Consider the following 26,531-nt stretch of genomic DNA (forward strand, 5'->3'; position numbering starts at 1 on the left):
AACACCTGAAATATGATCATTTTGATAATAATATACAATGATTGTGACAACAACTATCCACACCACTGCACAATATTTCTTACATTAAAAATAATGAATATTTCAATCAGACAAACAATTGATGGAGGGAAAGGGGGAGAGATGACATGTATGTATGCCTCAAAACCTATAGATTGATATATTTCAAAACAAACTTTACACTGCTTAAATAGACTTATGTTTCTATTTTGAGAAGGGAATTGAGAGATGTACTATTGAACCGCTGAGCAAGGCCTCGGATCACAAGTACAGTAACATCCCGGAGGTGCCGCGACTGCACCATCAAGTCTACTTCATTCTCGCTGTCCACTACGATTCTAAGCCGATGCTGATCGTTTCGGAAAAGCTCCACCTGTTACATCATTAATCTTTAGATTCCAGAGTATGTCAACTAACACTTGAAACTAAATTATGGTCAACTTTGAGGATCCTGACAAACAATATGGATGAGAATTTTAGGTATCTTGAGTAGAAACATAAACTTACATGAAAAGGGGGAGCATAAGTTCCACGAATTTCAGTAGTTGGGAAAGAAGTTTTAGACCCTGGTTTTACAACCTTGACTCTTTTTCTATTAACTTCTAGGAGTCTTCTCTCGAAACTCCCCGCTGAAGGCACCTGCTAAATTACAACAGAGAGTTTATTTGTTCCGACTTCTATCTTCACAACATACATAAACACAAAAGAAATGTACAAAGTGAATATCAAAAGCAACCTTTTTAGAAGTTCGGTCCTTGTCACACAATGTCTGTTTCCAAAGAGGTAAAAGTGAGACTATGGAGCATTAAAAAGCATAAGATGACAATGAAGGAAAATTACAAACATTTAATCAAACACAATTCGAAATTTAAATTTTATGGTTCTGTTTCTAGTACAATGAAAATCTGACTATTATAAAAAATAGAAAATAAAAAGAATAAAAAATATGCAACAAACCAAAGATTTTTTAAAACAGATTAGTGGTATGAGTACTCAAATGATAAAAAAAATGAGCATCTTCCTAAACAAAGGGGTTGAACAGAAACTTGATTAATTAAGTGAATGTGCTTCAATACAGGAAAACAAAGATTACTATCAGGCTATACTTCCAATACAAAAAGATTACTATTCTGTTTACTAATCCAAGCATGTCTTTCTCGGCAAAGCACCACATTAGACGAAGAGGAATAAAATTCCAAATGACTATCCGTACTTGGGTCATTCCCCTTTAGAAAATCATCAAAGTACTTCACTTTTATCAACAAGTATTGCCAAAAAAAAAAAAAAAAAAAACCTAGAAGGAGCGCCATGTTCGGAGGATTCGTATAAAAATTCACAAAAACTCCTGCCAACCTCAAACGTCAGCCTTTTCTTTTGAATACAAATTCCCAAAAAAAAAAAAAAAAAAAAAAGACCATTTAGATACATGTGTCATGATGTATGTTGCATTATTTATTAATGAAAAAAACTAAAGAGTGAAAAATATCAGTTAATGCATTGATCCATATTTCTTAGCATAAGACTGGAAAGATAATCACACCTCAAACTTCACAGATCCAAGATCAAGCTTCTGCTTCACTTCTTTAAGAACATCAGGCTCTGCAAGCAAATTAATAGATCGAACTCAGTAGAAGATATTTACCTCCACAAAAGTGTAACAGCACAAAAAAGAAGTACAAAGAAAGAAAATTCAAGAAAAAAGAGGACATTTCAGGTATAAAGAGAACCAACAATCGTAACCTTGTAAATTGGTCTTTGTAGCATGAGAAAATGATCTTAAGTGATCATGAATGATTTCTTAACGTTAGTGATTATCATTGAAACAAACCTTTTGTTGCCCACATTGAATTTGTTTTCTCAATCTTGGTGACTACTTGGCACCAAATTAATTGTTTAAATAGGAACACTTTCCAAAACCTAATAGAGTTCAACTTGTTAAAAAGTAATCAGCTTATTGATTTCATACAGATTTCCAATTCATAATTAAAAAATATCCAATATACCCATTACTGTGCTTCTGATTTAGTCAGATCAAACTTCGAAAAAAAATAAAATAAAATACAAAGCAAGCAATTATGCTTGCACTGAAAGAGTTCACAGAAAAAATAAATAAATAAATAAAAAGGAAAGTCACTAGAACTTCAAAATCAACATAAGATGGGATTCCAAATTACCAACTGCAATGGGGTCTGTTGATGCAGAAACAGGTTGCCCCTCAACTCCGTCCTCTCTTACAGGAGTATAAATGGCCACCAATCTGTACCCCACATCATCAACATTAGCTTCATACATCCTTCCTACTTCTCCTGCAACCAATCTTTCGCAATCAGATATTGAAAAATGGAAATTTTGGGATTATCTAAAAATATATACAACATAGAAGAAACGAAAGAGGAACCAATAAAACAAGCTACTGTTTACTGCCACAAAAGAAAAAGAAAAAAAAAAAAACTGTACTAGTTGTTAAGATCAATTTAAATCAATTAAAAGATAAAGTGTGTATCCCAGAGATCATTAAGTGCGCTCTGGGATACACACAACTTCAATATATATATATATATATATATAAGTTGATTATTTGATGGCATCTATATAATATCTTTACACAACTTGCAAACTTTATGACGGACCTGTATTTATTGTGATCAAAGGAACAAATGCTCAGGGATTTAAGCTCAAAACAGTTGGCCAAATATCGGATATTTCAGACAGGCCTTTAAAGAATGACAAATTTAACAATGAGCAGTAAAGACGACTGGCACAGAGAGCCAAAAGAATTACTAAATTCAAGGGTGAACCTAGTTGACTAATGGGATAAGTGAGTCCAATAATAGACAAGAACATTTGTGCAAACTTTATCCCATGTCATTCCTCAACCATATATTCTCTTCTCTTCTCTCTTCTGTAGTGCTAGTGAGACTTAAGGGATAAATAGTGAAGAAAATGAACTTTTGGATTACACACGCGTGCACACACAAACAAACAAACAAACAAAAAATCCAAGGGACACTTTTAAGCGTGTTTACAAAGAGTTTCCAAATCTATAAAATACACAAGCTTTTTGCACATTTTTACCCCAATTTTATCATCAGATATAATACACATTATCCCTTTTTCTTTTTAATAAATTGACTGGTTAATACATAAATGCGAGTAATAAATAAAGAACAATACTTATTGTCACAAAAACACAAGATATGAACTTCTGACTAGTTACTTAAAGATTTAGCATACCTGGTATGGTGATGAGATCAGGACTTCCAACCATTGATCTAAGCCACTGAATTCTACTTTTGCCTTCCTTTCCTCCACTATATATGCCACGAACAGCATATAAGTTGGTGTGGAAACCCCTCCCCTCAATCTCCAACTTATCTATTTTTGGAATCCCTACAAATAAACAAATCATTTTTGTTAGAATACTAATTAAATGATTAAGTTCACTCTTTCCTATAAGCTTAAGCTTTTGAGATAAGTGGTAATTTAGTAAGGTATCAAAGCAAAGATCCTAAATTCAAACATTCTCTTTGTCATTCACGTCCCATTTCAATTAAATATTCTACATGTTGGACTTCACTTAATAAGGGAAAGTTTGAGCCAATATGTAAAGGAGAGTATTAGAATATTAATGAAATGATTAAATTCATTGTGGTTAAGAAAAGGAGACAAGTGGCCATTTCAAATAGAAGGAATAATTCCATTGAGCAACTGGTGGCTAATGGCTCATTTTGCTCAGACCATTCAATGATGAGAGATCACATTGTGTAGTTCTACAACAGCCTGTTCACTGAGCGGTTTAGTTGGCGCCCCAGATTGGATGGTCTCTTGTTTGATTCCATTGGGGGAGGGAAGACAATTGTTTAGAGAGACCTTTTGAGAATGATGAGATGGTGAAAGCCCTTAATAGTGACAAGGCCCGCGGTCCTGATGATTTTACTATGGGTTTTTTCCAAACTTCCTAGCAGGTGCTTAAAGCAAACATCATGAATGTCTTCCATGATGTTCATTCTAGAGGTAATTTGGAAAAAGCTTTAATGCTACCTTCATTTCTCTTATTCCGAAGAACCCAGGGGCCATTGATATCAAAGAGTGTAGATCTATTAGCTTAGTGGTGAGAGTGTATAAGATTGTGGCCAAAGTTCTAGCTAATGGTTGTGGAGACTATCATCTCTAAGCCACAGAACGCTTTCATCAAAGGCAGGCAAATCCTAGACTCAATTCTCATTGCCAATGAGTGCATCAATAATAGGCTTAGATCTGAGGTTCCAAGTGTTCTTTGCAAGCTGCATATTGAAAAAGGCTTTTGACCATGTCAATTGGGATTTTCTTTTGTATATGTTGAAGAGATGCGGTTTTGAGGCAAAATGGTGTTAATGGGTGGATTATTGTATTTCATCTATGTGCTTCTCAATCTTGGTTAATGGGACCCCGTTAGGTTTCTTTAGTAACTCTTGTGGCCTAAGACAAGGAGATCCTTCTTTTCGTTATTGTTATGGAAGCATTAAGTAGAATGATTTCAGCTCTTGTGGATGGCCGGATACTTACAGGGCTGTTTGAAGGTCTTCTAGCAGGGTTTGAAGGAATTCCCTTAAGGGAAAAGATATGGGCTGTTTTAAAAAGTCTGAAAGGCCTTAAGGGCTTCGGGCTTGGGCTTTCTCTAAAGCCCAAACCCGCTGGACGTCTTAAGCCTCCTTGCAAGTTGCAGATGAAGGCTCGAACTAAGCCCTTCCAGGGCAGTCCTTGAAAATCAAGGTGTCATCCTTGATTTTTTAATGCTTTCAGCTCTTGTGGATAGTCTTTTTAATGCTTTCGTTATTGTTATGGAAGCATTAAGTAGAATGATTTCAGCTCTTGTGGATGGCTGGATACTTACAGGGCTGTTTGAAGGTCTTCTAGCAGGGTTTGAAGGAATTCCCTTAAGGGAAAAGATATGGGCTGTTTTAAAAAGTCTGAAAGGCCTTAAGGGCTTCGGGCTTGGGCTTTCTCTAAAGCCCAAACCCGCTGGACGTCTTAAGCCTCCTTGCAAGTTGCAGATGAAGGCTCGAACTAAGCCCTTCCAGGGCAGTCCTTGAAAATCAAGGTGTCATCCTTGATTTTTTAATGCTTTCAGCTCTTGTGGATAGTCTTTTTAATGCTTTCGTTATTGTTATGGAAGCATTAAGTAGAATGATTTCAGCTCCTGTGGATGGTCTTTTATCGGGTACTTGCCTCGCAAAGAAGGCCCCAACGAATTGTTTGCACCAAAGGGAATTCGAACCTTAGACGTCGTGGACTACCACAAAGACCAAGGCTCTTACCACTTGAATGAGTTACATCGGGAACAATTAGGACAATAACATGTCTAATCCACATTTGGCTAAATTATTATAAGAGTGACACTCCATACCTGCTTGTTATGACTGCAAATGAGCTGAGCTCAAGCCTTCATAACTATATGCGAGTTGAGCTCAAGCAGCACAAAGTTCGCTATTTTGCAGTTCCACAGTATTTGACAAACTCATTGTACAACACCATTCTACCAGTATAACCTTACATCTTACAACATTTTACTAAAATGGGTGAACGAAAGAAAAGTGAATGTGTGCCATTAATTGAGCAAGAGAGCAGTACATGGAGTCAATTTACTATAACAGAGTAGAATAATACCTGGCTGTACAGGTGCAGTCTCAGTATAAACTGGCTCAGTCAACCTCCCAAACACATCAGTCACAATGCATTCACATCTCAAACACCGGCCAATGTCCTCAAACCGCACCTTGTAGGAGCAGGAACACTGTGTAGGTAATGGTTCATAGGACTTTCTATCTCCATATTCTGATGAACAGAACCTGCAGTATCCCTTGTGTCATATATAAGGAATACAGTGCTTTTCAAAAGCCTATAAACCAGTCACAGAGATTAAATAAACTTCTAAAAGACTGGATTCAATAAATCAGGATAATGCAAACAACAAAATGACAGTCCCGGGATTCTATATGAGAGACAAAGATGTAATTTTGAGAGCTTCATTTTGTTCAAAATTTATTTCCCTTCAATATTACTCTGATTTTTAAAAGATTTGTAATTTCGTGCAGCTGAATGAAGAATTTAGTGAATGCGAAGACATTTGCATATGCTGCAGGGTAGTCAAAAGTAGCACCATACCACTGGTATTTGACATCTTTCTTGTACTTGCTCCACACACGTTGTTGAGTCTCACTCTTTGGAATTACTTCAACAGCAGTGAGTACATCACCTTCAACTGCCTTTCCGGTGAGTGCAAGCATCTCCACTTTTGGAAGCTCTGGAAGGTAATGCAATACCCAAATTCAGATTAAAATAAATAGTCTTCTTCAAGTTCAATATGAAGGACAAGTTACATTGTACATGCTTTACAAATTTTTTTACTTTTTGTAAATCCACATCCCAAATAAGGAATACAACTTATATGAGTCCAACATCATGAACGACAAATGTTCATGCTATTCATGAAATAATTGTGATATTAAAGGGCCCAAGCTTTTGCATGGCCAGACAAAGTTTTTACCTGGGAGAATAATATCAGTTGGCTCAGACAATCTGAGTTCTCCCACAACTGAATCTGAACGGACTGGAGTATATCTGTGAGATACATAAGAAAACGTTTGTTACAAATCAGTGTTCATATAAGACACAAATCTTTTATGCGCTAAAAGACGCATAGGTCACATGGTAGGATTAAGATATGAAGAATCACAAATCTTTTATGTGCTAAAAGATGCATAGGTCACATGGTAGGATTAAGATACGAAGAATCACTAGAAAATAGCACGTATGTTTTTGATTCAATAAGTAAGTACAATAAATGAGAAAAGGCAGAGGAGAAAAACAAATTTAACCACTACATGATACATTGGTAACGAAAATGGATTTGCAGACTACCCCAGTCCCTAGGCATGTCAGATAGGCCTTTCTTTGATCCTTGGAAAAATCCAGGTCCAAAAAGGCTGACCAGCTCTTGGTGTAACACCACAGACATTGTGTTGCAGCCAAATGCACAAAAGCTTAATTTTGATATCAACAAGTACATGCAAAATGAATTGTTCTAGGTGACAACTAAAGATTTTCATGTTCAATTTATTACAAAGTTACCTGAATGCCCTTCCAATGCTGAATGACAGCAAGTTTTATATTCTTAGAAATTGATGTAAGCATGAGAAATCAATTATTTTATTGATGGTCCATTTAATTAGAAAGGAAGATCCATTCAGGGGTATCAAGGTTATGCAGATAGAGAAAACAATCACACCATTGAAAGCCATTAATAGATCAACCTTCCCACATAGTAACGCAAGATCCCACATTTTGAGTCATTCTAAAAGTCAATATGCACACTGATTGACTACTCAGTCAAACAATCTGTTCAAAATTTAAAACTTTCTTGAGATCTATCTATTCAATAAATAACATCCAACAATAGGTATTAATTTAATGTTCAACAAAATTCCCAACTAGAAACAACCAAAACCAAAATTGGTTCTTTTTTCCTTTTTGGAATTTTCAGATGACAACTTTAACATGTTCTGAATTATTCCATGGTACTGAATAAACTTTCTTCTAGTTAAACAAATGACAGTAAAAATAAATAAGGCAGAATAGTTACCCAAACAATAAACGGCAATTGTAGTCTGAATCAGTAACTTCGTAAGTACTCGAGTTAGCTCCATTGATAAGAATAATGGTGCCCTCGTTAGTTTCTCTATACCAGCTGAAAAGGCTTGATCCCTCGTACCCACCAAAATATTCACCTTCTCCAGAATAAGTACCCGAAGACAACTCCCTCACACAAACATTAGAAACTACTGGAAGAGCTGCCACATCATTTATTTAATGTATCAAATAACAAGACTGAAGAAGTAACATTCGAATGCCTAGGTATTACTAGGGCCTAAAGTCAGCCAGTATGGAAAGAAGATGGATCACATGCATTATAAAAAACTATTTAATGGCTCAAGAAAAGGTTGTCACTTGGGCGAAAATCAACTAGAATAAAGGGCAACAACCACTTAAGATTATCACTTGCTTAGAAATATACTCGAATCTATGTGCGCTAAGACAAAATCTACAGGAGAGTTCCAATCACCCAATCAGAAAAATATTGATATTATACCTAGATAAGGCCGTCTCAGTGGTAGGTCTTCTAGTTGGCCACCAAAAAAAAACTTCTAATTCCGAGCTAAAGACTAAAACTAGAGTTGTACCTGGGGCAACTGGAGAGTTGGATACTGCAACCAGGGGTTTCCCACATTTGCCATCAGCACGAGTGGGAAGCCAATATAAGGCCAAATAAGCCCCAACGTCTTCAAGTGATGGTGTATAAGATCTGCCACAGTTGCACATAATTCATTACAATGCATTTTAAAGATGGAGACACGGATTCCTATATCTCAGAATTGTAACAATATTCAGAACTTACAGTGTTTTCCCACATATAACAGCATCTTCACAAGCACTAGATATATCTATTAATGCAGACCCATGTAGCTTATTCTTTGTTCTGTACCAAATATATTGTCCAACACCTTCTTGTCCACCGAAATATGTTTTTTCTGGGATTGCCTCCTCGTCCTCGACACAATCAGGAATTTCCAGGTCCACTCCTATAGGATCCGCTGTTGAAAAAAGAAAGAAAAAAAATTATACATGGAATATGCCACTTGCATAAGCACAATTAAGTCTTATAGAATGCAACATACTTATAACCAAAAAAAAAAAAAAAAGGAAATCTTTGGAAACAGTAAAATATGAAAGGATGCACCAAGTATCAACAAGAAAAAAAGAACCAGCAAAGTCAAGGATCTACTTGTTCCCTATACCAAATGAATCCTACGGCATCTGGTTCATTTAATTCTACGGAGGCCGAAATTTACATGAACTTCAAATGTAGACAGAACCATGTTGCACTGCCCCAACAGACTAAAGTGAATGATTACAGAGAACATCCAGCCAGTTATCACTCAAAGTCCTTAGAAGATATGTTGAATTCTTTACAATAAATGTTAAACTAACCTGGAGCAATAATGTCAGATAATATGCTCCTAGGACTCCCTTTTGTTCCATCTTGGCGCACGGGAGTGTAAACAAGTTCAATGCATCTTCCCACATCCTCAAGAGTCAAATCCAGAAAATCTGCTAAAAGAAGTTTATAACAATTAATATTGTAATTCCAAATGGATGAGGTAAAAGATCTCATCTCATAGGTCAATAAAACTCACCAAAAGTACTTAGTTTCTCCTGTACACCATTACTTTTCACTCTAAACCATTCATAGAAGCAACTTCCTCTTTCCCTGAATCACAAACAACAACTTTCATTCAGGCGTAACAATCACAATAGTAAGGCTTGGAGTTGAAGTATTAACAAATATGAAAGGTGGTGATGTCTGACCCTCCGCTATACGATGCAATAAAGCTCACACGTTGCCCTTCTATCATTGATCCAAGAAACTCTAAAGAATGACAAGTAGGGGGACCTGCATTGCAAAATAATATTTTTTATAAGTAAATGCAATTTATAAAAAAGCGCAACCAATGTACACAGAAAGAATACATGAAAAACACCTAACTAAGATAAGAAAGAAGATCAACGAAAACATGAAAGCTAGAAATATTTAAGTCTAAAACAGCTGTCCAATGCAAAAGAGTCGTGAAGAAAAAATCATTTAATTCCACCACCGTCTGATCACGGTCTTCAAAACTCCAATCATTTCTTTCCCTCCAAAGACACCACATAAGGCATGATGGAATCATCTTCCGTACAGCAGCATTCTAAATCCTACCAAAATGCCCTTTCCCTCAAATGAAGAGGTCTACCACTCCATTAGGATGACCCAAGCTTCCAAAGGGCACTAGTCATCTCACAATGGAGTAAGAGGTGGTTCACTGACTCCCCACCCTTCTTACACATACAGCACCAATCAACAATAATGACATGCGATTTTCTGAGGTTATCCAAGGTTATAATCTTCCCTAAGGCAGCCAACCAAGCAAAGAACACCAGAGTCTTATTCCGCCAAATACACATCTAAGGGAAATTTGCAAATTAAAATTCAAAATATCTTCTATATCTATTAAGTTCCATAATCCTGCTAAATGAATTGATTTATCAGCATTATTATTTCTCCACAGAACTTTAATGACTAGATTCCTGTTTAATAACTGTTAGGCAAACATAGTGAAAAAACAAAAAACCACAGTTTTCTGAAAATAAATTAAGCTGATTGAAAATATATATCAAAAGAAGAAATTAACATTGTACCAGGTATTATAGGACCCATTTGTTCAGAAAGAACAATAGGACCACGAGCCCAGTCAGTTCTTACGGGTTCGCATGAAACTGAAATGAAGAAGCCAATGTCGTCAACTGAGAGCATGTACGATGCACTAGATGCACCCCTAATTTCACATTGCATGCCGTCTGAACTAGTCTGCACATCCATACAAATGGTTAATCAAACCTATCAGCCGTTAACAAACTGCTACAACAGCAAGAGAGACATGTCAACATGAATTAATTAATAACACCAAAATTTTAAGGAACCGTGACTTTCTGATGCTTGAATGCCAATTACAACAAGTACTATTCCTGTATGACGCAATGTCACATCTGAGAGTTCTCAATCCAGTAATGGCTTTGCAAGATGAGGATAAAATAATATTAACTAATACACAATATTAAACAAAAATACCCGGAACCAGCGGAAAACTGAATCTCCCTCTTCACCGCCCCAATATTTCTTTTCAACGCTTAGTGTGGTTCCTTCAATAGCATTCCCCACTATTTGTAGAGAAAGCAACCTTGGGCTTCCTAATCATCGAGTAGCCTCAGCATAAGAAGCAAATTTCAAGCAACAAATATAAATATCAATCACAATTGATGAATTAAATGAGATCATTGTTCAAATGTGTACACATGAGTGCACATTGCACAGTACAAATATTCATTTGCAAACCAGCACATCATACACATAGGTTAGAGGCAATCATGCAAAACAATAGCCCCAGATCAAAGGCCCTGTTTGTTAAACAACAGGAAACTGTTCATGCATTTTGAATAAAAAAATTTAAAAAAAGAAGAAGAAAAAGAATAATGATCAGTATAGAAACGAGAAAAAAGTGATATTGAAAAGTGAAAAAAATTTGTTGTGTGGTGATTTTTTATTTTAATAGTAGTAAAAAGTAAATGATGTGATACAAAAAGTGAATGATGTGATATAAAAAATGAAAATGTTTGATTTCCTTGCTCGCTTTTCGTTTTCTAGTTAGGTGATCCTTTTATATATCTTGTGTACCTTGGAGCATCTTACGCTTTTAATAAGACTGGTTATTACTTATCAAAAAAAAAAATGAGAATGTTTTTATGTTGATTTTTTTAGAAAAATAAGGTGAATAGTGTTTAGGGAGTGGTGGTGTTTAACAAACACCACCAAAATCACCACCAAGAAAATGAAATCACAAATACTGAACGTGAATCTAGCATAGGTTACAGAAAAATTTCACATTGACTCTTTAAAATTAGTGCCTGTGTGAGAGATAACATTGGCATGGGTACTAGATATACAACTGCATATTGCTCTCAAATGCACACCATCCAGGAGAGTCCAGTAAAGAACAAGAGGTATAGATTCCCAACAAACAGCAAGCTCACTGGATTAGATAAATCTAATACTAAGTAAACAGCAGTAGCATATCAATCTTTTGACAAGATGTGCTTAATTGAAAGTCAAGAAACAATATAAGAGTAAATACTTTTGAATTCTGCTGACTAAGAAGTTATCTCAACACTGTATGTTGTCTAAGGAACATGTTTACCATATTGTCTAAGCACTATAAAATTTCAACCGCTGACATTATAAATCTTTCAAACAATATATCCTTCCATGTATCACTTTTATGTGAGAATCTGATTATTAAAATCATTTTGGCATTTGCTAATATAATTTTCAGAACCAGAGAGAACAAAAATACCAGGTCGAACGCGTTCCTGACCCATGCATGTTCTTGGCTCACCCACAATCCCATCATCACGGATCGGAGTGCATTGGAAGGAAATGAATCTACCAATCGCATCCTTGGTAATATGATACTGAAGAAGTCCCGAAGCCTCAGGTATGAGAGAACCGGAGTCAGTTTCGAGCTGCATATTCCCAAGAAAGTTTAAGTTAATATAAGAATCATGATTGATATATGCTGTATTTTTAATGTGACATAAAGGACAGGGCACTTTGCACCAAATTGTTGAATGAAACCAAGTGTTTGCCTCAAAAGTAACCTGTAGATCTTTTGGTTTTTGTACTTCTTTAACTTCATGAGAAGTACTGAACAAAAACCTAAATCACATCTTGACATCTAAAGACATATTTATAGCATATAAGAATGGTAAGAAGAAAGATACAATTTCATCATAGATTTATACAGTATGATAGTAGAAAGAAGTACCAACAGAATATGATTCAGAAAAAAGAATAGCTAAAGAAAGAAATAGAAAAATTACAATGAAAAATGAAAATTACTAAGGCCACAAAAGCATTCACGCATATATTTTTTGATAAATACGTAATTCATTGAAAAGCACAGAGGAACGCAACCCTAGTACACAAGATGTATACAAAGAAAAGCCCCACTAAAGGCAAAAAGAAGAACATAAAGCCAAAAATTGAGGCATAATAGAAAACTAAGACACATTAAAAACGTCCGCCCAATGAAACATAGTCTGGAAACACAGAAAGAGCAATAAGAGTCCCAAGTATTATGGATTCAGGTAAAAAAAAATCCTTTAAAGGTGAACCTTTGACTAAACACCGCGATGTGAGCCATGAATCTAACCTGAGGACTTCAATTATTTCATAACCTAATATTGTTCTTTTGGAACCTTAAATCTAAAATTTGATGCAAAAACAACAAATTCAATGCAATAAGTAAGAATATATAACCTTTTATTACACCAATAGAATCCATGCAATAAGGAATAATATATATATATATATATATATATATATATATATATATATATAAGGAATATATAATTTATTAGGATTTAGAGATGATTTTATTGTAATGAATCCTGCCAGTGGAAGAGAGATGAGATGGCAATTGTAATGACTGGAAAGTCAATGGGATTACCATCGATTAGACCTACATTGTTTTCTGCATATGGTTCTACCTGGAAGCTATTTCTCTTTTTAGGGTAGATTAAACAATTTAGAAAAGTTCACAGTTACATACCATGGAAACCAAGGCACTAAACCATACACAGCATTACTTATTGGAAAAAGAAAGTGCACATAAAGCATTACACCATGTTGCTAAAACTGTATACCTCATGCAGATACCAATTATAGATACTCTTCCCCTCATGACCCCCTATGTAGCCATAAGATGCTGTCAATATTCTATCTTCAGTGTATTCACCAGTAATAGATAAGAAATTCAAGCTTGGGGGAAGTGCTGCACAAATTTAAAATAGAAATTAGTGATAAATTTTGCATCAAAATTAAAGTTTCAGGAATGACAATGCTGCAAAACAAGAAAGTTGTTCATTAATTATACAAAGTGTTGCCAGAAGAAGAGAGGTTTTCTTACTCTCGACTGCTCTATCTGATATGGCATATACAGGCTCACCAGATTCACCATCTGGAGTCATAGGAGTATATTTGGCAACAATGTGATAGCCAACTGCACCTAAAGGTATGCGGAACGCCTAAACAAAGAACAAAGCACATGTAAGATGTCCCATCAAATTTTTTTTTTTTTTTTTGATAAGTAAATATGATATAAAAGAGCGCAGAGGGGCGCAACCCACATACACGGGAAGTATACAAGAGAGCGCCTAAGAGGGAGAAAAATGAAAAAGAAAATCAGATAAGCTAATTCCTATAGGAGCTAGCCAAGCGGCCGTCCAGGAATACAAAGTAAAGAAGAAAAAATGAGTCAATTCCTCTATAGTCCTAGTGGAGTTCTCAAAGCATCTAGCATTCCTTTCATTCCAAATACACCACATAAGACACAAAGGGATCATGCCCATCAAATATTTAAGGAAAAAGATAATGCCCTACAGTGTAAGGACAACTACATATGCACGCTCAGAGAAAATAAACATCACCTACCTTTGCAATCTTGGATGCGCTCAACGCTTCAAGATCTTTATCACCATCCAATATGGATGATCTTTTCTTAAACCACTGTACTCTGCTAGAACCCTCAGTTCCTCCAGTAAGAATGCCAGTTACAGTAATCTTGTTGTTCTCCCTCAATTCACCAATTATCTTTACATTTGTCACCTTTGGTGGTGCTGTAATTTGGACAAAGATAAGCATCACAACTAGAGAAGCTAAATAACAACATGCACCATGATAAAGGCAATATAACAGCAATTTAGAAGTAAAAACAGGATGATACATATAAAGCATATATTAGCCACAAAAAGCGGTTGACACCAAGAGGTACCTTGCTTCACTACAGGAGACACTACTGATACAGATTCCCCTTCCTGCCCTGAAAGGTATATCAATTATGATATTACATGATGATCTCCGAGAAATCTACATGTTGACCATTAATAGAACAGTGCCACAATGCAGAAAGGCGGTTGACATACCCTCAAAGTTGATAGGTATATATATGAAAGCCAAGACTCGCCCAACATCTTCTTTGGTCAAGGTATACTCGGATGTACCACTTGACACTAGTAGAAAATCTCTGCCAACAAAAGCAATGATAATGAGGTGGAGATAGCTGACTTGTAAAACGTAACAATATAAGTAAAAAATAAATCTTTTCCACAGAAGTAGGTCCATATCAGTATTTTAAAAAACATCCAAAAAATAACTTTTAAAACTGAAAATATATACATTTAGTACACTCTGCAACAAAATGACAAACCAAAAACAGATTTAAATGAGGAAAGTTAGAAATAAAAAGCTCAAAGTGATCTAGGCCCATAATACGAATGATATATTAAACAAAATCATGGGATACCCCACACATGCAAGCGAGTAAAACAATGCAGGTAAAATAGAGCAAGACAAAGTATGTGTGTACTGACCCTGTATCCTTATTCTGCCGTAACCAATCAAACTTGCTGGGACCCTCCCTTCCTCCAAGGTAATCACCAACTCCTTTGATGATACATCCTTCAACAGCATCTCCAATAATTCGGACATTACTGACTGATGGAGGAGCTGTCATCACAAGACAAGATCCAATTATAACTGTTACACTGCATTTTGCGACTCATGACCAAGAAAAACAAAAAACAAAAAAAAACAAAAGGGAACGAAAGAAAGAAGGATAGCAGATTTGGAAGGTAAATTTACAGAGCATAAGTTTGAATGGCATGTGTTATTTATGAAATCTAATTAAAATCGATCACTCACTATGCTATATTTCAGGTACAAGGTGCTCTAAGACCATCCCTGACCAGCAATATTAGCAAGCATTTACTAGATCAGCAACCACAGCCACATACAATGAGCTTTAGCTCAAATGAAAACTCTTTCCCCATCGTCTTATGCTTTTAATGATATTTCGATTACTTATCAAATAAAAGAATAGGTGGGAGGGTGTGGCTATGGGTTTAAAACTCAGCGGCTGTGTGAAACCTACAAAAAGCAAAAACAGAGCGCCCACTGCCATAGACAATATATTACAATATGAAAATTTTACCAGTATTGGATGGGACCATTCATTTCTTTTCTCTCAGCTTTGGGGAAAGGGAAGGGAGGGAGAGGGGGGCAGGAGGTGGGGGCTTGGGTCAGACCACCAGGGGAGGGGTGATAGCTCATAATGTGAGGCATTCATTTCATCAAGGCACCCTAAAATTCTGTAGCTCCTTGGAAAATAATGGCCTTGTTTGGTAGCGGTACCAAAACTACACATTTCTCAAACCATTAATAAGCAATTCAAAACACTTTTCTGAAAAACTTTTCACACTTTCTTATATATTTTGAGAAAACAACTACTTAATTTTTCAGGTGCAGAGGCTAACCTATTACTTAAAAAAATTAAAATATAATAATTATAGTAATACATATATATTAGAGAGAGGTGACCGCAAAGCCATCTCCAGCAGAAGAGACAAGTGGCCAACTCTATTGGGATTAATGTTGTGTAAACAGTTTCGCCGCGTCACATGCCACATGTGAAAACAAAATTTTATTTTATTAAAAAAGTACCAAAATCCAAAAAATTTAAAAAACAAAAACACTAAAAACATATGGCCAGGTATGGCAAAGTCGCCTCTCCATCCCTGCATGGGGGGCCGGCCATTGCACCCCCCAACGATGGCGTGTCTCACACACTAGTAAAGCGGTGGATTCCGCAGCCACCCCCAACAGATGGAACGACTTGCTTGGCTGCTCCCAGCGAAAGGGGTGGCTCGCACAGCCGGCCCCAATGGAGGGGGTGCTCGCATGACCAACCCCTACAAAGGGGCTGGCTCATGAGGCTACCCCCAACCGAAGGGTGGCTCGTGCGGCCACCCCATTTATTTGGTGTGGCCGCACGAGCCACCTCTGGGTTGGAGGTCACCACGCAAGCAACCTTGAGTTGAGGGTGAAAAACGCAAGCAACCACGCAAGCACACTCATGTAAGCATGGGTGGTATGTAACACGGTAAAATTGCATACATGGCATTCGTAAGCAATTTTGGAGAGGGGTGAAAGTGAAAAACGTGAAAAGCCCAAGAAATTAAAAGTCAAATTTAAAAACCAAGTAAATTGAAATGGCACAAAAACTCGGGGAGTTTTAATCAAATTTCCCTTTTAAAATTATTTTATTCCTTTTATAAGTAAGAACTCGACTCTACACCTGCTTGTGTTTTCTCAAAATAAGCATATTTAGTATGTATTTCTTTGAAAACAAAACCAAACTATTTTCTTTAGTGGACCCTACAAAAACATTTTCTCAAATGCGGATCCCATCAAAAAACACTCACCCACCAAACAATACTTCTCACCTTCCAAAAACACTTCTCACATTTATGTCACATCAAAACACTTTTCCAAACCAAAACTAAAAAACACTTTTGTAAACGATTATCAACCATACCCATCATCTCTTTTGCAGAGACAAAGCTAAAGCTAAATTGTTGATAGAGCATGTCCATAGTAGTGGATGTCTTATAGTGCAGTATCCACAAAACTATGTGAATTTATATTCTAACTTTTCGACTCTTTCAGGTATTGCTGAAGTTTAAAACAGCATGATTGAACTGCAGATAAGAACAACCAGTAAGAACAGTAAACTTCAGATCATCACTTCGTTAGGTTTCTGCCTTCGCTCATTACAGTTTTGTATAATTCTTAGTTTGTTTAGGTACTGTCAATTAGCATGCTTCCAGCCATCTTTTCTGGGCTTATTGCAAAAGTTTCTGTCAACTTTTATTAATAAGAACAGAAAAGGCATCCCCAAGCCAATCCTGGAATACACATTGGTCCATGTACAGGCAGCAACTGAACCATGAGTTGATTTAGGACACCATTCCCACAGTATATCTCATGATTTAAACCATAGAAGCAATATGTGATCTCGAACTCCAGCACGTATACAAAACATTGTAAAAACAGCTAATAGAAAGGCAATATGCATATTAGAAATAATTGCAAAGGCAATCAAGCATATTCACAAAGGAAAGTAGAAACATCCACATAAAGAAAGAAAAATTGAACAAGGTAAACTTTAACAAAAGCAAATTGAAAAAGATTAAAAATTAAAAAAGAGAAGGTTTGCCGCCCACACACCTGCTTTTACAAAATCTGTATGTTTATATTGAGGTTCTCCTTTGGCACCTTCTTCAGTTACTGGTGTGTACATGAAAACCAAACTTGAATCAATGTCATCTATAGTCAACTGGTACTCCTCATCTTCTGCTCCAGTAATTACCACAGGGCTGCCATTCCATTTTCTCCTTAACCAACTAAAAGATATGAGTTGTACGGTTAGATTGTTTCATTTTATTTCAACAATTTATTCATACGTATATATACACACATGATGCATTTATATTCACACATAAAAGCACGCGCACACACACAAGTAGTTGTGTGTATTTACAAGTGTATAACCATTTTAGTAGTGCAACTGACCTAGCAACACCTTTCCCTGGAGTCCCACCACACCATGCAACATCAGCATGACCCCTGACGATATTTCCCTCCACCAATTCCCCACGGACTTCAAGATTCACAACCTTTGGAATTCCACTTCCTTTGCAAGACAAGACATATGAAAGAAATAAAAAAGGAAGTTAGAGGGAAAAAAAAAGATCTAGCAGCAAGACACATGTGCAAATATGGAAACTATTTCAAAAACAATGGCAGGAATTTACAAGATAGAAAACTATACATGACCCCACAATAGAAACTTAAACAAAAGGAGATTTGAACACACTATTATATTTTTTTTATAAGTAATCAAAATTCATTAAAAAGTGTGAAGGCACAACCCAAGTGCACACGAAGTATACAAGAAAAACACATAACCAGAAAAGAAAAAATAAAATTAAAAAAAAAAAGAAAGTCACAAAACTATAAACATTAAAGTAGTCAAAGGCAACTGTCCAATGGTAAAGGGTACTTAAGAAAAAAACATTTAATTCCACCATCATTCTCTCGCAATCTTCAAAACTTCGATCACGTATTTCCCTCCAGAAACATCACATTAGACCACCAATAAAGGGATTAAAGGAACTTTCTTGAACATCCTCTAGTTAGAACAGTTGGTCATACAAAGCCCACAACCACACAAAGTTGAGTATCATTCTTCGTAATTCTTTGGATAGATGAAACGTTATTGAATAGGTGAACTACCAAGAATGAAATACAAGAGGTGTCTTGTGCTTATATGGGGGTAGACTAGACAAGTGGGGGGCTTGAATAACTAATTGCTAAGCTTTTTATTGTCATTTGCAAATTACTAGTGCATTGTTAGCAATCTACTATCTTATTCTAGATCTCAACCATAAAAGTGTACAGATAGATAAATACCCAATAAATGAAAATATTTTGGTGTTAGCTAGATATTTTATTCAGCCAGCACATGTTCATTGCTTAAATTGAAGTATCTACTCCCCTAATGATTTCAAATATTACACACTTCATCTTTGAAGTTTCAGCATTGCTTGACAAAGGACTTCCATGCAACAAAACTTTAAAACCACACTCATGAAGCAGTATAATTGACAGGTACATTTCATTGAAGGAATTTTACTTTAAAGCTTACAATTTCTCCTGCATGGATAAAAAGGCATGAAGGTGACATAAATTAAGTACACATGGGTGATTTTACTGAGATCTCATATTTTGAATTATCTTGTAGCAAGAAAGGAATTGATGTGGAGAACTACAAGTTTCACATTACTCTCCAGCTAACATACATGAGAAATATTCAAGTTTGAGTTCAATCCCAAAGAAAACAAGGAAAAAGTATACCTGGTGAAACTCGTGAGGATACTGCAAAAATAGAAGGATACTTTGTTTCTCCTAGTAGGGGAGTACATTCCACTTTCAATATTTTATTAATATCTTCACGCTTTGGCCAATAAACCTGGCCATCACATCATGCAGCATTACATAGACAAAGAAGCATTAAAAGTGACTCAAAAGCTTCAAATATACTGATAACAATGTAAAATCCCTTACCACTCCAGTAGCATCAGGAATAGCAGCAAAATTTGAAAGCATTCTCTCTCCCACAAACCATTGATAGTTGAAGACTAATTGGGGGTCACTGCATAATTCACCATCTTGAACAAAAGTGAAGTGACAATGACAAGCATCCTCTTCAGAAGGCTGATCCACATAGGCCTCCTTGAGCAGGTACCCCGAAGGTAAATGATCCTTCCATTGCTCGACAAGAAAGCGAAAAGTTGACTCTGTCCATGAACCACAGATATAAAATGACAAGTGTCATGTATGCATATGATAACAACTACCATGCACAATTATCCTTGCATGCAAAAGTTCTAGTTGCATTGAGCATTACCAAACTCAAACGACATTCTAGAATCTAAATGTGATATTCATTTTGAAGCTGGAAAACTACTCCAAAGGAAAAATGCAATCATTAAAACAGAGTTAACTTTTAAAAAAGATCCACAGGAACAGAACCTATACATCATTTAAGGCATATTAAGTTATCAACTATCATCTCCAGCCGCTTCTTGTTAGAACAACTCTAGTAACTGTGGACAAAATATGTAGTAAATTATGAAATTGGCAACTACCACCTATCATAAATGTAAGAACTAAAGTCAAATTAATAATGATTAAAGTAGTTGCCTACTGCACTTAAAATTGGAAATCCAAAAGACGTGTATCATTTTTCAGTACTACACAGATACTCCATAGCCCCAAGAGTGTCGGAGTCCAACACTTAGTGAACATAAATATGGCATGAACACAGCAAAATACATGTCTGATACATGTCATAACATAAATAATTAATTTTCAAATGCAGACACGACTGGGACCCAGTCTTTACACAGAGGGATACAATCATGACAGAAAAGGTGGGTATAGTCACTACATTTGGAAAAGAGCAACTAATCTCTTTAATTCTCTTTTTCTTCTCAATCGCACCTCTCTCACACAAATCAATCAGTGGCCATCTCTCTCTTATAATCAATTTGTGGCTCTCTCTCACACACAATTGATCATGACTCTAGGCTTCAACGACTCCTGGGGGATTTGTTGGGGTCACACTTTGCTGGGTTTCTCATCTTCAACACTTATTTCTCCCAAGTTCACCCAATAGAATGGTCATATCATACATGATGCATTTCCATAATTCGAAGTACAATACATACTAAATAATAACTAATATCTAGTCTAAGCTATTTACATCCCCAAGTGTTGCACATGGCATGTACTTAGAATAGTAACCGGTTCATGTCATACCAACTAAACCAAATAGCAACTTGACCGTCCAAGAAATTATGTACAATAGCAACTTATTACTCCCAAAGAATACACAAAGAGAAAACACATATATGATGCCAAAAATAATTGATAAAAGTTCAAAAGTAGCTACTAGGAAGAAGTGGATTTTCTGATTATGCACCTGCTGCGTGATCCGGACGGCAAAACTCCCAACCATGTGTAATGCACAAAGCTGTTTGTGCAGGATAACGCTTTGCTAAAGCTATCTCCTCCCGGGAAAGATCTAAGTTCTCGTATTTAACATAAAAGGAAAATTAAATAGAAAATAAACTATAAGAACAATCTAAAGGGGTAAATGACACCCAACAAAATAAGCAATGAGATAACGCCTTGTAGGTGCCAATAAAACATAAATACCTCTATCGTTAAACTTTTTCAAAGTAGGACCAACAAGCAAAATGGAAGCCGCTTCTAAATGTGACATCTTAAGAATAGGGTTCTCCTCCACTCTTAAATGCTGCAGCATAACATCAAAATCATAAAAGCATATATTATTTTTTGCTTGTATATGAAGTAGATAGAATAATTAGTAACTTATTCCCAAATCATGAATTCCTTGACTTTTTAACTCTCTCTTGTACCACTAAAAGGTAGATATTAAGGGGAAATATTTTACAAGTAGCAACTAATTTTTTGCAAGTCAGACCAATGCACAAGATTTTAGAAGAGTGTACGGATAACACAACTTCTAGCTCCTCCCCTGCACATAATAATTACTGAAACAATGGATCTAAATTCGAAAGAATTGATCGCTTTATGGACAAAATCTACATGCTGAAAAGTTGGACAATCAAGATACTTCAGACCATCTAACTTTCATCCACAAACCCTTATTCCAAACTTATAAATAATTATGTAAATCCCTTTGCTGTGTTTTTCTAAATTGAATAGTTAAACCATTCAGATTTATTGAATATGTCATTCTCCATGTTTTGCCAATAGAAGTTCATGCCACATTGAATCCTCCATGTTACGACAAACAGTGCGATGGATCCACATAAGACTGCTTGAGTAACTATTTAGCATGCAGTAGGTCTAACAAACAAATTTACAACACTAACCTCAAGAACTGGTAAATGCGGGAAGCCCTTCAGAGTTGTAATTTTGTTTTTGCTCGCAGCTAATACCTACATGAAATTTAAAATGAAAAAAAAAAAAAAAGAACTACACAATTGTGATGAAGAAGAAAATAAGCTGCATAAAAACAACAAACCTGCAGTCGAGGTTGACTTGCCATCGAAAGAGACTTCAACTTATTTTGAGCAACAGAAAGAAACTGCAAGAGAAAGGGGGAAGGGGAGGAAGATATACATAAATTGATTCTAACCACTGGAAATGCGAACCTTCAATGATGGTCAGCAAAGCTTAAATCAATTTTCAAAACTCTACCTCTAAATTTGGAAGCTGTGGAAGGCTTGCAAGTGATGTGATTTGATTTCCAGCAAGATATAATTGCTAAAAGAGTAAAAAAGCAATAGACATTTCAGGACCCTATTGCATTGATAACTCCAAGATGCACTGAGTCACTGCAATTCAGATATGAATATGCAAGAGACGCATACCTGTAGAGCTTTGCAATTCTCAAGAGGTTCAAATCCAGGCCCTTTAAAGTCATTGAAGCTCAAATCAAGAACCTGGGAAGAAACAATACTACCAATAAATTGCAAGTTATTCCTTTGCAAATCTACATGCAAAATTGAATGTCTAATTGTTTCAGTTTCTGTAAGAATGGCCATTGAAAAGAATGAACTTGTTATGTAAATATCATGAAATAACAAACCTTCACCCGGGTCAGTATCTCAACTCCTTCCAATGTAGACAGGAGATTGTCTCTGAGATAAACAAACTGGCAAAGAAGATTATCAGCACCCTTTGTGGTCAACTTATACTTTTAAAGATTACAACCCCATGCTACAGAATCGTGATGCAGACATAATATGCAATTAGATTAGTTTGAGACCACTCCACGTTTTGAAGTAGTTCGGGTTTTCTTTGCATACCGCCAAAAAGAAAATAAGGGGAACTCTTAATGAAAATTAAGAAAGGGTTCTAGGAGCATTCACAAGAGCCTAGCCAAAATGCTAAAAGGGCGCTAAAAAGCTCTCCATCAGCCTCACCAAATTGGTGAAAAATCTATTGAGCGTGAACAGTGAACAGTGACCATTGTTCACTCACCAAAAATAATTAAAATAAAGGAACATTCTCTATCCTCTCGGTTCTCATTTTCTATTTCTTTTATTTCCTCTCCTCTCTCTTTCTTTCTTTCTCTCTCTAGCTTCTATCTGCTCATCTCACACTAGCAATGTATTAACCACCAAGCGCTCCACTTCAATAGTTGTGTCATTTCGTTAAATGACATTTTGTTTACCATTTCATTAAATGACATTTGAAAGAATAAAATTTAGTAATTATATTTTAATTGAAATTACCATATTTTATCATATCCCTAAACTTAGTAATTGAAATTTAAATTTACTAAAATTTAATGAAATTACCAATTGAAATTTGTAATTATTTATTAATTGAAATTTAGTAATTATGTATTATATCTTATCAAAAAATAATTACCATATCCCTCAATTTCTGAAATTACCAAAAGAGTCATCATCTGATACATTTTGTCGACTAGTCAAGATATTACTCCCAAAAAATGAAGATTCTAGACATGTTTTCTGATAAATTTGCATGATAGATTCATCCATTTGTAGGCATTAATGCTATGTCCCTCTTTGTGTCTTAAACCAATATTTCCAGTCAACAAAGAATTTAATGACAATCAGCTTCAAAAGACCCTTATTTTGATGGTAAAAGCTCCTACTCTATAACAAGGACTGTGCTACAAGACTACAGTTGATTCAAACCAAAACACACCACAGGCACACATTATGAACCCTTGGCATTTGAACTTCTATCTTACAAGTTATAAGTTTAACATCAATTATGAAGTTTGTTCACTTACCTTTCAGGAAATTTAATGACAAAATGGTAAATCTGTTTTCAGTAAATAGTTTTCCATGTATAAGTAATAATGAATCAGATATATGATGAGTTTACCTCTAAATTCGCTGACAAATTCAAGCCACTAGCAGTGAGACTACGAACTCTGTGACCCCGAAGATCCAACCTCTGATATTATACATATTGAAGCACTAATAAGTAATGAAACTAAAAACTCATTACCTCCGATAAAATAAAATTTGATAAGTGTTCATTCCAAAACCATGAGAAAAAACCATGTAAACTGAAGTAGGAGAAATATAATATTAATACTTCCCATAAAGCAAAGGGGAGAAATTGTGTGGGCACATCCCCAAGCAGGGATGGGGGATGCTGTAGGAGATCTGTCTGTCCTACACATGCCTGCTCTAATTGCGGAAAAAACTAAAGAACCACCAATCACCTTCTTTTCTATCAGCATCTCTGTTTCATGTTTGCTAATATCTCATACCAAATTCTGTATTTCTTGCAGTCAAACTGAAGCTATCCTTTTGTTTATTGTAAGTGAAGTTATCCATAACAAAATAAAAGATTTAGCATACCAATTATTAGCTGATCTTAGAGGTTTCAAACCATACACTGGATATTATCCAAGGAAGTCATGCCTTGTTAAGTATCTAGAATGAACTCATTTCCAACAGAGATTCAGAAACCGTATGATTATAAACGAGAGAAAACTTGTCTGAAGACATACTCCATGGTGTTCAATAGGCAGAATGAAAAGGAGAAGAAAAGCAATGTCGCTAAAATACTGCAGCTTAATGATGAGCACCTTTACCCTTCAAAGTCAACTGAATTTCTCTTGGACAAAGTTTAGTATTCTCACAAGCATCTCTCAGGCAACTAATCAACTAAACACAAACATGGTAGATCCCTAATTAAGTTACTCTTGTACCAACGTGCATAGTTTACAGGTTTGCAGATGTTGCTTACCACATCATCACCAGCTTTAATCTCCACCTGTGGAAGTACAATGAACCTAGAGTCCCGGCTTTCAGGAGTCCCTGCTTTCCTCCGTCCAGACAAAGTAGAACTCCTGTCAAGAGATGACGACAAAGACCCAGCTCTCAACCCACTGGAAATCGAAGGTGACCGAGCTGATGGGGAAGAAAGCTTTGAAACCGCTTTCCTAAGCCCACTGCTGCCACTACTGTCCAATGACGTAGAAGTTATCCTCCTAGAAAAAGAAGAAGAAGAGGAGACCGAAGACGCTGGCTTAACCGATGATTTCCTCACACTCTCCTGCTTAGTTATGTCAGACCCAGTTGATGTTCTCAAACCCCTTCCCACTGGTGACACTGGAATCGACTTTCTAGTAGCGTCCGAAACACTAGTTCGAGTGGGGGCTTTGGCAACAACTGAAGGCAATGAACTCCTTCTAGGTTCCGGGAGAGACCGCCTTACCGATTCCGAACCCGAAGGGCTAGCAGTCTTCTTCACTGCAACCGAACCAGCATTGCTTTGCCTCTTCTCGGGCAATCCTCCAGTGCTGTTTCGCCTTGCCACCGGAACCGTACTCGAACTCTTCAATGACGCACTTACAGTCGGTTTCATCACATTGGAACTATATTCCTGACCCGTCTTGGAGTCCAACCTCTTCCTAGCAGAACCCGTCGCGGCCGAGACCTTTGAGGACGCCGGAACGCTAGGTTTTGCAGATTTCGCAACCCTTTTCGTGCTTTCTGATGAGCCAGCAGGGGTCTGTTTCTCTGCAATTTGGGGCATTTCCACTGGATCTTCGCCCGGTGGTCCTAGGGGCTCCTCCATCTTAGCTCACCAGCTCAAGCAATTTGAAACTAACAAACTGATTCAACGACAGCCAAACAGAAGTCAAAAAACGAAGTGAACTGTCAACAATGCACTGTTTGGTTTGCGGGAAAATGAAGGAACGATAGGAAAAAGAAGAGAAATAAAATCAGGATTTGAAGTCATTTTCAAATTTAGATTCCAAAAAGCATAGAACTTAGCCCCTTATGCAATTACGTAGTTAGCTCACCAGTCATTTTCATTTCTAGGCCACCACCGCGTAAAATCCAAATTCATTTCTCAAACTTTCTCAACTAAAAACAGTTGAAACTACATTATCAACAAAAGAAACCGATTTTGAAAATTACATTCCCAAAAAGCCAGAGCTACTTACAAGCTCCAAAACTCCGCAAGAAATTCAAATCCTTCAGAACACACACTTCTGCTCCGGAAAGCAAAAGAACACGCTTGGATCTGCACAAAATGCAGCTTCTTCAGCAAAAAATCAAAGCTTCCGCGTCGATCTAACTCATATAAAGCGAAGCAAGAAGCAAAATTTAGAGTGGAAAGAAGTGTACCTGGAGAAACGCTACAGATCTAGTTGAGACCGACGGCGGAGCAGAGAAGCATTTCTAGGGCATCGACATCGGGCGGAGAAATCATGAGGAATTTTCGCGGCGTGGAACGAAAAAGGTTAAGGGGTGTGGGAGACGGAGAGTGAGAGTGAGGCAGAGTGGCCGAGTGGGTGTGATGGAGCCAATGAGCGAAGAAAAGCTGGGAAAGCCAGCTAAAGGCCAAGGGAAGGTGGGACTCAAAT

At 36.5% G+C, this 26,531-nt stretch overlaps 1 protein-coding gene across 5 annotated transcripts; it reads right to left on the reverse strand.

Moving 5' to 3' along the window:
* On the reverse strand, positions 1-26,531 carry LOC132168712 (187-kDa microtubule-associated protein AIR9-like). Of its 5 annotated transcripts, none has more exons than XM_059579737.1 (39): positions 26,293-26,531; positions 26,109-26,188; positions 24,902-25,772; positions 24,026-24,097; positions 22,752-22,817; positions 22,534-22,605; positions 22,361-22,426; positions 22,185-22,247; positions 22,033-22,098; positions 21,329-21,428; positions 21,093-21,194; positions 19,673-19,905; positions 19,463-19,577; positions 18,119-18,239; positions 17,774-17,949; positions 15,079-15,214; positions 14,632-14,732; positions 14,481-14,528; positions 14,141-14,325; positions 13,617-13,734; positions 13,354-13,481; positions 12,003-12,171; positions 10,724-10,842; positions 10,294-10,462; positions 9,424-9,508; positions 9,252-9,325; positions 9,046-9,165; positions 8,453-8,648; positions 8,238-8,359; positions 7,640-7,847; positions 6,545-6,618; positions 6,163-6,301; positions 5,665-5,846; positions 3,253-3,408; positions 2,193-2,324; positions 1,559-1,617; positions 755-787; positions 526-657; positions 1-391 (listed from the first exon to the last, which is right to left on the reverse strand). In XM_059579737.1, exons 3-39 carry the CDS (start codon positions 25,733-25,735, stop codon positions 215-217), a joined length of 5,148 nt encoding a protein of 1,715 aa, XP_059435720.1. In that variant the 5' UTR covers positions 25,736-25,772; positions 26,109-26,188; positions 26,293-26,531; the 3' UTR covers positions 1-214. The 5 variants fall into 5 exon arrangements, with proteins under 5 accessions (XP_059435720.1, XP_059435719.1, XP_059435718.1 ...); XM_059579736.1 differs by having other exon boundaries at positions 526-660; XM_059579735.1 differs by having other exon boundaries at positions 9,046-9,168.

Source organism: Corylus avellana, chromosome ca2 (assembly GCF_901000735.1).
Source record: "Corylus avellana chromosome ca2, CavTom2PMs-1.0".
Lineage (NCBI taxonomy): Eukaryota > Viridiplantae > Streptophyta > Magnoliopsida > Fagales > Betulaceae > Corylus > Corylus avellana.